Source organism: Limulus polyphemus, unplaced genomic scaffold, assembly GCF_000517525.1.
Source record: "Limulus polyphemus unplaced genomic scaffold, Limulus_polyphemus-2.1.2 Scaffold244, whole genome shotgun sequence".
Taxonomy (NCBI): Eukaryota; Metazoa; Arthropoda; class Merostomata; order Xiphosura; family Limulidae; genus Limulus; species Limulus polyphemus.
In genome coordinates this window covers 291,853-303,767 of record NW_013665854.1, presented here as the reverse complement: position 1 = coordinate 303,767, position 11,915 = coordinate 291,853, and the positions used below count along the sequence as shown (strand labels likewise).

The 11,915-nt window shown below is 30.6% G+C and overlaps 1 protein-coding gene across 2 annotated transcripts in view; it reads left to right on the top strand.

Annotated features, from left to right (window-relative positions):
• The first annotated feature begins 1,716 nt into the window (after positions 1 to 1,716).
• Positions 1,717 to 11,915, top strand: part of LOC106478721 (ubiquitin carboxyl-terminal hydrolase 10-like) — a 32,770-nt gene continuing 22,571 nt past the window's right edge. For both annotated transcript variants that reach the window (XR_002609965.1, XM_013939282.2), the window contains exons 1-4: positions 1,717 to 1,810; positions 5,811 to 5,906; positions 6,599 to 6,653; positions 9,606 to 11,195. Coding sequence is in view for 1 of the 2 variants with exons in the window: in XM_013939282.2 (XP_013794736.1) it covers positions 1,793 to 1,810; positions 5,811 to 5,906; positions 6,599 to 6,653; positions 9,606 to 11,195 (1,759 nt within the window). In the remaining variant the exon portion in view is untranslated. The remainder of the gene's footprint in view (positions 1,811 to 5,810; positions 5,907 to 6,598; positions 6,654 to 9,605; positions 11,196 to 11,915) is intronic.

Here is an 11,915-nt window from a genome sequence, read left to right as displayed (position 1 = left end):
ACTAATCTTTCCCATTTGTGTATGCTGGCTTTCTTTCAATTGTTGGAGACTTTCTTCTTGTTTATTATGTTTCTCCTCCAACCACTGCTGTAGTCTCTCTTGTTTATTTTGTTGTTCGAGCTGCCACTGTTGCGGGTTTCTTGCCACTGCTGTTGTCTCTCTTCTTGTTTCTTTTCTCATTCTTCTTGTTTCTTTTTTTGTTCTTCTTGTTTCTTTTGCTGTTCTTGTATTTCTGCCATCAAATCTGCTAAGTCGTAGTTTGATTTGCCACTTCTCGTTTCCATTTTTTCCCCCTTTATCCCATTCTCTGACACCAATTTGTTACGTATCTGTTTGTTTGTTAATTTCCGGTATAAATTCTTTCCAAGGGACTTCAGTGATACAAGTCCTTTCTCAGTTAAACCAGTTTATTTTTCCTTCGATACAACTTTGTAATACACAGAATTTCCAGTCAGTACGTTAAACTTAACTTCTTTTATACACACGCTTTAAATCACAGTGATTCACACACTTTACTTACGGTGCATACTGTTCGTTTGACTCAATTATCTATCTCTTCTATCGCGCTGGTTTTTCTCGCCAAGCTTATATACTAAAAAAAAGGGCGTCTCGAACAAACTTGAGCTGCCAGGAAAATTCATGATACTTCGAGAAACTCCATCGTGCATGCTCCCAGAGTCGCGTGACTTCCGCTGTCGTAACAATATATACATGTTCGATGTTGAGGAACCCACTTTGAGACTAATAATGGTTGGACACGGCTTGAATGGGTGATGAAGAAAAACTTTAATATAAGTTTAACATAACAGCAAATGTACAACGTTTCGACAAGGTTTTGTCGCATCAGGTACCTGATTTGCTGTTATGTTAAACTTCCTTAAAGTTTTTCTTCATTACCCATTCAAGCCGTCTCCAACCATTATTGTATTGTGTACTTAACTGCAGATCTTGGAAAAAATAAGTTGATTGATGGGTAGTTCAACACAAAAACTCACGTGCTACACATTGCTAATCATTTTGAAATATTGAGAATTTGGCACTCATATTGACCCATCTAGTAAAGAAGTAAAACAAATTGGATTACATTTTGTAGGGTATCTCTTATCAATCGCGTTATAAAAAAAAAGCGTGGCATGAACAATTCTAAAAAATTTTTGACATCTGCACACTGACATTGATCTATTGACAAACTAACAATACAGGAGACTCATGTTAGTTTAGCTTACAAAGGATCTACAAATGGTTTGTCTTTTGCTAATATATGTAATTTCACGCTAATAAAATGAATATACATTATTCAGTTCAAAACTACACACGTTTTCGGGTTTCTTAAATAGTTTTGTTCCGTCTAAATGTTGTTTTCAGTAAAAACAATCAGCAGGAGAAGCAAAGCTTTTTTTTATTGTTATTGAATCATGTGAAGAATTTCATGGATAACATGTATAAATTTACGATTAAACTTTAATTGTTGCATTGGATTGTTAATCAAATGCAATTCATTAATGACTGTATTAATTCCAGATTTTTTGAAATCCTATAATTTTCAGGTTACATTTTAATAACAATAACTTCAAGTTCCATAATACGACACAAACTTTGGAAGTTATGAGTGTATTATCTTTTGCCTTTAAACATATTAATATTAAAACATACAAAATGAAAATTTTTACCATTTATTTGCTTCTCTCCTGCCATCTGTTAGTACTTATCCTTACGCCATCTTGGCCGAAATCATCATGTACTGATGTAGAGACTAACGGGTGTTGTGAACAATGACGCAAAGAGTTTCGAAATGAATAACATTAAACTGGTAATATTTCCTTGTAAAACAGAAATCTATTTAAGGAAATTTAATTTAAAAATAGGTTTGTATCTAAGCATATTCATTTCAAGAAGATAGCCTTTGCTAAGCCAAACGAGTAACATTTTTATCGTATTGAATTTAATTTTGAAAGTACTTAATTTAACTTTACTGGTTTAAACTATTAAAGTTTAAGTAGACCCACCTGTCTAAAGCAATAGTGTTTGAACATTAGATTTAATCTCATTCTTTGAACAATGGAAGGCTTTTAGTTTTGGCATTTTCGTAAGATACGATTTTAAACTTTAAGCCTAACGAAAAACCTTTACCAGTATTTTAATTTTTTTCTATTTTAAATTTAAATCTATTCTGGCAAGAGTTCTTTGTCGAGACAATACATCTGTCTAAAGCAATAGTGTTTGAATTTTAAATTTAATTGTTTGGACAATGGAAAGCTTTTAGTTTTGGTATTATGTTGGGCCTTTTCTTAAGATACGATTTTAAACTTTAAGCCTAATGAGAAGCTTTTACGAGTATTTTAATTTTTATCAATTCTGGCAAGAGTTCTATGTCGAGACAATACATTTTTCTTTTGGTAATTTACTTACTAATGGGTTATTTTATTGTATTTATTTTTATTTCCCGTTATTCGATTCTTTAACTCATTTAACTTTAAGTTTGGAAGCTTTATGTTTTAATCTAAAATCCAACAGTCCAAGTTATATGTTGACATTTTCCATGACAATTCAGATTGTTGAACTTAAAAATTATGACCCTTAATTTGAAGTTTTCACATTAATTAATTCAATATATAATCCTGAAAGGTGTAGTAATAACTACTAATGAATTAAATACATTAATATCAAATCAAGGTTAAATGATTCTACATTTTTTCAAATTTCCAACGAGTATCAGTATGAACACTGTTAAAGTGTATGAAATCAGTTTTCAAACATGGGACATATCACTTGTACAAGATTTTACATTAGATGTAAGATTTAATCACTTGAAAATTGATTTATTTTGACATATGGTTCACATTAATACTGATACATGTAGTTAATAAAATAAATGGTTGAATTAATGAAATCTAATTGTTTTGCATGTTAATAGTGCAACAGTTTTTAAAAATAATTTTATAATAATAGCAACTGATCAGTGTCAAATGTATGTGTTTTTATTTGTGAATAAAATTTATTATTTTAAAGGAATTTGCAGTACTTTGTATCTTTAAAATGAGTGAACTTGTATGTTGTTTGTAAATACAATACAGATTTAAAAGTTAAAAAAGTAAGATGTTAAAGTAATTACTGCAAAAACTAATTCTAGCCATGTAAAACTAAACAGTACAACTTAACAAGTACAGATATTTTAATGAGAAAAATATTAGGTGGTACTGATTTTATAATTACTATCAAAAGTAATTTTTTTTGGTAACACCCTTTTAACATGCATATTTATGAAATATTTAAGATACGGCAAAGAAAGTTGAGAGTTGGTATTAGAAATTATGACATCAATTTAATCCAATTTGAATTATGTCTCGTATTTACTTTGCATGTATGTGTATTCCAGTAGGTGTGAACAACATACCTTTCAAAACGTTTTAGCTGAAGGTTTATTTCTGTAAGCTGGTAAACTAGTTAAATTATTGATAGATGATAAATATCTTAGTTGTTATGGCCAAAGAATACTGATATACTTCTGTTGGATTCATAAGATTAACACTTTATGCATTTTGCATAAAGAACTTAAAAGATAATCTATAATTTCCTTAAAAATACAGAGTTGGTTTAAGTTTTTTAGTTTTACTGAAGAGTGGTTGTGTGCAGAAACAGTAATGAAACACTATATGAAGAAAAATGTGAGGAATATCAACAGTGTTTTCTTTGATATTTTTACATTACATATTTTAATGCTTTGCAATACATTTGGAAACTCTCTCAGTTTTAGTTGATTAATCCTTAATAGTGCCTTTTTTTTGTCAAACAACATAGTTACTCTTATTTTTAAAGGCATTGATAAAAGTTGTCATGGAAATTACTGGCCAGTTAGTCATATTTCTGTAATGGTAAAACATTTAGAGTTGTAAAAGAAGTTTTAAATAATCATGTCTTAATGAAAGATGATATGAATGAAAGCCATTATGGATTCACCAAAGGAAAATGTTCTATTACTCTATTTGTATTTTTTTTGAAGATGTTGCTTATTACTTGGATGATGTAAAAGGTGTGGACTTGTTGGTCTTAGATTTTCAAAAAGCTTTTGTAAAGGTGCAACACAAAAGATTAGCTAAGAAAGTTGTATCAGTAGGGCTTGGGAAAGACTAGTTAACTGGAGTGTAGAGATTTTGGGTGGGAGAAGTCAGTAGGTTGCTTCTGATGGAGTCCAGCCAGTCTGGACCTTGAGTTTTAGTGAAGTGCCTCCGAGAGTTAGTGCTTGACCTTTGCTTTTTCTTATTTACAAATGATCTTTATATAGGCATTATTAATAATTTATAAAGTTTGCTGATGACATTAAACATTATTTAGAATGTTGAGGTATTGCAGAATGCTTTAATTGGTTGGTAATTTGAATAAATACTGGGTAAATTACCTATAATTATAATAAGTGCAAGGTAATGCATTTGGGTTATCATAATCTCAATTACACTTTATATAGATAGGATCCCACTCAAAAGTAGACTAAAAAAAAGTATCTTGGCATAGTGATAGAATTATTTTCTATTGATAAAAGAAGGGTAAGAGATGATCTTATTGAAGTTTATGAAATTATCCATAAGATAATTTTATCAGTAAGATAAAAGTCTCAGATTTCTTTATACTACATTCTGAAGATAATAGGATGAATGTACAAAAGTTTTAAGATGTGGAAAAACAGGCTAGGTTCCAGTTAAGACAGTTTTATTTTTCTAATAGGATGACTGACTCAAGGAACGAGTTGTTGGAAATAGTGGAGGCCAACACTTTACAGTAGTTAAAGAAGAGAATTAATGATTCCCTAAAAAATAAAGGGTGGGTTTAAAATTTTCACTTCTTCAAGACTGGGTGTGCAAGAACAGCTAGAAAACTACAATGCTGTTTCAACAGTGTGTTGTAATTATTTAATGTAATGACATATGTAGGAAAATACTTTTTATGGGAGTTTTGTAAAAAGGATATTGGCACTTGTGTGTGTGTTTATGTATGTGTGTGTGTGTGTGTATATATATATATAGTCTTACCCACCTCTACAAAACAAATTCTGTTGTAAATGTGTACACATACCATCCAAATATACAGGATAAAGAATTATTTAACATCAGGTCAAAATATTGATCCTAAATGCTTCTAGTTTTGAGAAGTGAACCCCTATTGCCTCTAAGAGGAAAACATCTAAAAGTTTCAATGGTCTTTGTTATTTAAGCTGCCTGAATTAAAGTCAGCAGTTGGAAATAAGTTACAACTCTATTGCTGATTGTCTATTACTTGAGGTGAGCACAACTTCTTGAGCATGTATTAATTACCATTTCTTTTATTTCAAGTGAAATGCTTCATTTTTATTAGATTTTTTTCCTAACAGAACCTTTTACACATCAATCTCTTGAAAATTAAATCCTTGAATTTGCTCTGTGAAATTTATAATTTCATTAATTTGAACCCTATAAAGTTATGGAACATGGGGTAGCATTAATAAATTCTGAATATCATCATATCAAAAATTTTGATTAATAGATCTAACATGCAATATTTCCCTCACTAACCTTTATTAATGGTGGGAAAATGTGATGATACTGTACAATCCCTTTGCTAACTAAATGGAGCTACATGTGATGTCATTTCCTTCTGCTTAAATTAAGTAATTCAATGAAACTTGAACTTATTGTTAACTTGAAGCCAAAATTTTGGCCTGAATAAAAGAACAACCAACAAAACTTTCAGGGTTTAGACATCAAAATCTTGGCTTTCATTTAAGTTATGCAAATTATTTTAATATGTATTTCATCATCTACATGAATTTTGTTTTCTAGGATTTGGAGTTTCTGGATTTATCTGATGTACCTGAAAATGAAGTAGAAGAAATTAATTTTCTTCTTCATCCTCCTGGTGGTGTAAAATACATTGAGGTAACAAATAGTATTTATCATTATTTAAAATGTATATATAAAAACATGTTCAAAAATCACATTTAATTTCTTGATCATGTTTCTCAGCATTCAGTGTTTTTGTAAAATTAGTACAAAAGTATTTGATTTTTGTGTGAGATAACCAGTTGATTATATGTTCAATACTATTTACTGAATAATAATGATAAATTAAACTGGCATGTTTACACCTTTTGCTATTGATGCTTTTTTTGTTGTTGTTTTGTTTTAGGTAAAACACACTCTTGGTTATCACAAAAAATTCCAAAGCGTTTTTAGTTTTGACTTTTGAAATATTCAGCAAATAATGAAAGTCCTGTTGATCGTATTATATTTGATCTCATATTTAAAAGGATAACATATATGAAAACAATAAAGATTTCTTGTAGATATGGTGTATGATTTTTCACTTCAAGCATCTGTATCTGCTAATAAAAATGAAGAGGTATTGAATCTACCATGGCAAAATGTTATGCATATTTTATAATATTAACATAAATTTATTGTTAGTAAAATAAAATTCAAGTAATATTAACAAGATGTTCTCTTGAAAAAACTACTTTTTATGAGAAAAGAAAAGCTTTTTTGAATTTATTTAATGATATAATAAAAAATTTTTCTTAAAGTATTTCATTATTTAAGATTTTGAATTTTACATTATTTTCAATTTTTAGCTTCCATGGGATGCACCTGCAAATTTCTTGCCTTTAGTAGATAATCGGACTACAAGTAAGTATGCTTTTACACTCTTTGTATGTTGAAATATTTATTTTTGTGAGTGTAAAACTAATAAAGTGACTAAAGATCCTGGTGAAAACAAATCCAAATAAATTGGTATTACTTTTTGCATGTTTTATGGCATTGTGATCCTTCAAATTGAAAGTTTAGTTCATAAATATTGCACTTATGAGCTTAAAAAAAGAAAGTAAAACAACAATGAAGGTAGCAACATAATCATCAGTCCTTCATATTTGATGAGCACCATCACACTGATGCTCAAAAATGCTCATAAAATGAGTTTTGCATGCAAGGGCTTTTTAGAGCCTTTGTCAAGTCTGGTATGACATTTGCTATGTTTGGCCCACAACTGGTTCTTTTATTCTGAACCAAAAAATAAGTACTTTTGAAATCGGTTGTTGTTGTTATTAATTGTTATGGCATTAGCCATTGTTTGTATACACAGACAAGCTCATAGCTAACTTTGTGTGAACTTATTGGCTACTATGGCTCTAATTCTTTAATTTTAATTGGTCTAGACTAATGATGTTACACATGTAATAATAGAACGTTTTTGAACAACATTGTTATTTAAAACATCAAATATTTGTAACTGAGAAACTAAGACAATGCTTAAAGTTTAAATTACAAAATTGGATATTAATTATTGGCAAATTCAGACTAACAAAAAGAGTTTTAGCAAATTTGATTGTAGCCTAAACTGCATTTGATGAACTACTTTCTGCATGACAAGAAGTCACAAGGGCTGCCATACTGATTAGTGGTCATCATAGTTCAGTCTCAGTTTAGTCAAGAAATTGTTTTGTTGATAGAAAACCAGTGAAACTCAGTTAATACGAATTTTACTGCCCAATTTTTTAAAGAAAGAATCATGATACAGCATCAGCCAAATTTAGAATGTGATGATGTATGTATACGATTGTACAGCTTATAAATTGATCACTGTTAGATACTAGTCTAGTCATTTTGGCTTCAACAAGAAAAATAATAACAATTAAAAACTTTAAACTAACAGTTTGCTAATTTAACAGTGTAAATTTTAAATGCTGAGCTTAGTTTTTACATTCTAGATAGTAAAAACTTTGTAACAAACTTAATACTATTGCAGAAGGTCTATGATGAATTATTGAGAAAGTTAATACTTGTTCCTTCCTTCTATTCCAAAAGATGAATAGCTTTTTAATTCTACTGATCAGAAGTAACCAAGTTAAAGTATGCTGTTAAAAGTTGAAAATTTTATCTTAAATATCTGTAAACTTCGCTGACTATTTTTCCTTAAATTTTAATTTTTATATATATATATATATATATTTTTTTTTATCCAGTTTTACAATGTCGGTTAGGGAAAGCTGAAGGTATATTTTATGTAAACCCTTGTTGCTATTGGATGCTTATTTGAAATTTCAACCATGTTTTAAAGGTTTAACACAGCCCAAAAGTTATGAATGTGATAATATACTTAATATAGCTTTTGAAAGTAAAACCGTTTACCTGTTTGGACAAAGTAGATATAAATGAACTCCTCCATTTCAGAGTAGATTTTTGTATAAGCTCAAAGAAGGCACGAAAATTTTGTGACTCTTTGGACTTGTGTCAAATTTTCAGTGTTCTCACAGTTTCTTTTTGTTGTATGGAACCATGGCACTCTTTTAGCTATGTATATATATATATCTCTGGAAAATTTAACACTTCAACACTCCCCCTTTTTGGGGTGTAATGACTTGATGGTATTAATGGTGAAATTATGATAAAAAGATAAATATCTCAAATACTGTGACTATACAATTGAAATATACTTGTTAAGATTCAGCAAGTATCTTAGTAGTTCTTTATAAATTATTAACATTTGTACTTGTATAGACATTTTTCTGTACAATCAAGTACAATTTAGTTAAATATTAATAATAACATTTTTTTCTAAAATTAGGATAATTACAAATTTTACACTAGTAATTGCTTAAATGAAAAAAAAATGCATGCAATGTTAAGTTTTGGAAAATATAATTGTATGAAATACAAATAAAAGCACATAATTTGAAATTAAATACTTTAGATAGGTCTTTTTTGACTCCCTGTGCCTTAAGGTTGTACTATAACTAAAAAACCATGTAAAAATGTCAATAACCAAATACATCTTTAAAATAATTTAACTGATGATCAACGCATGTTTTTTTTTTAATTTCAATAAAATATTTCAAAATCTTTCTATGAAAGTCTCTAAGTTCACTTATATAGCCAATTGACACTGAAATGATGTCAAGATAGAAGAGAGAGAGAGAAGAAAAAAAGTAAAATCCCATAGTCTTCACTGGTTGCCTTGAAAACTAGGTATAAAATGTTTTATTCTATGATAAGCATAATCCATTAAGAGTTGTCATTTGGAAATTGATAATCTGTATCTGTTTATAGGTGTACAAGCACAAGCCAGGTTATATTGTTTGCAAAATTGTACAAATGGAAGAGTATTCGTGATGTCAGAAAAACACCAGTTTTAAGAAGTCTTAATATGAAATGACAAAAACCCTATAACCTAAGCACTTTTGAAAGATGGACCCTTCTTCTTTGGTAGTTTACCCCTGAAGAAGAAAGGTTAGGTTAGCACTTTTGAAAGTGCTCAGGGTTATAGGGTTTTTATCATTTTAAATGAAATAGTATTATATTTATGTACATTATATTTATAAGAGTAGACAGATTTATGTTGTTAATCCTGAACGAGAAAATGTGGTTCATATCATTTTCTTGTGATTTTGTTATATCAGGAAATAATTATCATCCACAAAGTGTATTGCTTTTAAACAGATTAATAAAACTTTTTAAATTAAAAAGTAGGAAGTATAATTTAGCACCATTTATTCATGTCAAATAGATTTAGGTTTTTGTAAATTGTATCAGTTTACAATACTATTGCAAGAAATAAGTGTTACTATTGCTTTCCTAATTTAGATAACATCATAAGTGAACAGACTCAAAATGCAATAGAAAACTCTAATCATTCTCCAAGACTGAACCCATGTGAGGCTCCTAGATTTCATCATCAAACTGGTTCTCCAGCTAATCATCCAGTGGTACCTCCACCCTTTATATCTCCAAGTGGGCCTACAAGTGTTCCTCATCTGGTTGCCTCCCAAGCTTTCCCTTTCATACCTTGTTCTTATACATTGCTTCCTTCTCACTTTCAACAGTTAAACTCGCCAGTGTTTACAAGCAGTTTTGATCAGCAAGAAGTTTCTCTTGTTCAACGTACCACTCTACCCCCTGCTTTTCCCACTCATACTACCAGCAGGGATTGCAACTCTGCTCAGCCAGCTAAACCCAACAAAACTTTAAACCCACCAATAAATGAGCACATTGCTGGTGAAAAGCAGAGTAACCAGCATAAGGAATCGGTTGACTATTATAGCTCAGTTAACAAGTCAAAAGAACAGCAGTCAAATCCCCAAGGATCTGTTTTTGAAGATTCTCTGCCTACAGGATGCTCAAGTTTGGTTCCAGTGCCTTTTACTGTATCTGCTTCCAGTTTTCCTAGCTCCACAGACACCATTTGTATGACAGAGACTGCATCCGGTTATCCACCTGGTATGAGCCCTGTTCATTATCAGCACCAAAGGCCTTCCCCACCAATATTATATCCAGTTCCATTTATACCACCTGCATATCCTAGATTTATCCATACTCAGTCATCTCAAGTTGTTAGTGGTTATTTCAACCGAGGAAAAGGAGAGACCAACAGTAATGATAGTGGTGCAAGAATCACTTCAGTCGTCCCATGCATTGATGGTGGAATTCAAGAGTTACACGTTACTCCCACCTGTAGTTCCAGTAATACAAGAAGTGTGGAGATTGATTTGTTTAATCAGCAGGACCAACTAAGCAAGGATTCTAATATGTTTAAATCCCACATTAATACCCTTCATATTGTGCAACCAGAAAACCAGAACAGTCAAAACATACCTACAATAAAAACGTTTACAAGGAAAGAAAGCAATTGTAATAATTGTGTAAAAACTGATCAAGGGCTATTATCCTGTAATGGACATGAGTTTGATAAATTGTTACCAGCTGATGAAACTGTTAATTCAAGTGCTATAAAAGATAGTGATAGATGCACAGTTGTGTTAGAACAAACTCTGGCAAATAATGTGTCTTTAGCTGATTCAGAAAACTCACCATTTCTTACAGGGAAAAAACCTGATGTTAGTTTTACAACATCAGACTTTTTAGTTACAGATACACACCCTAAAACTTCAGTTGGCATAGAAAATGAACTCGGAGAATTATATGATGCTATATCTGCTGCCCCATCAGGTGTAACTAAAGTGACATCTGATAATGTGTGGCAAAGACGGTCAGGTGCAGATTTATTTAAGAACCAGAGTGTTTGTCCTGCTACTGTACTGGAAATTGAAAAAGAAAGACTTCCTTCTGTTTCTCCCAAGACAACACCAATAAAACATGAAAAAAAAGATCCAGAAACTATGGAGAATTCTAAAATTGTGAACGCTGAAGATGATGTTTTAGCCTACAAGTTAGCTAGTAAGTATGCTTTGGGATTAATTACTTTTTTTCGTGATTCAATTTGTAGGTGAGTATGAAGTTAAAGTCTTCTTAAGAGGTCAGATTTTTAGTAGTAGCAAGTGGCTCAATATCCAATTTTTAACCTCCTTCAAAACCCTCGAGGAAATATCTGTCTCAGGAACCTTATCGTTCTTTAAATTTTCCAATTGTATCTTAACCAGCTCAGAATTAATGCAGTCATATTGTTCAATCTCATTTTAATCTATCATCTTTTCAAGATGTGGAATACTGCTTAAATCTTTGTTAGTAAAAGCCAAAGTAAAGGCTAAATTTAATAACCCAGCCATCTCATAAACATCAGATATGAGCCTTCCTTTATTTATCATCTCTTAAGGGTCTTACCCCCATCCTAACATTTTCTTTACCTTTAATGTATTTAAAGAAATCCTTACTTTTAAATTTTCAGCCAACCTTTTCTCATACATCCTTTTTGATGTCCTGATTTCCTGTTTCATCAACTTACTTGATCTTCTAAGCCTCCTGTCATACCATTCAATTTAAATTTCTTAATTGTTTATGATGCTTTTCTGTTAAACTCTTTGTAAGCAAACCTGGTTTTTAGTTGCAGCTACCCTTTTCTTTCTATAATGTTTCTGATGATTAAAGAGTTGTTTTTTTTGTATGATCAAGTGTAGTAAATGCATGAATACAGAAGTAGAGCCACCATGCTTCATCTAA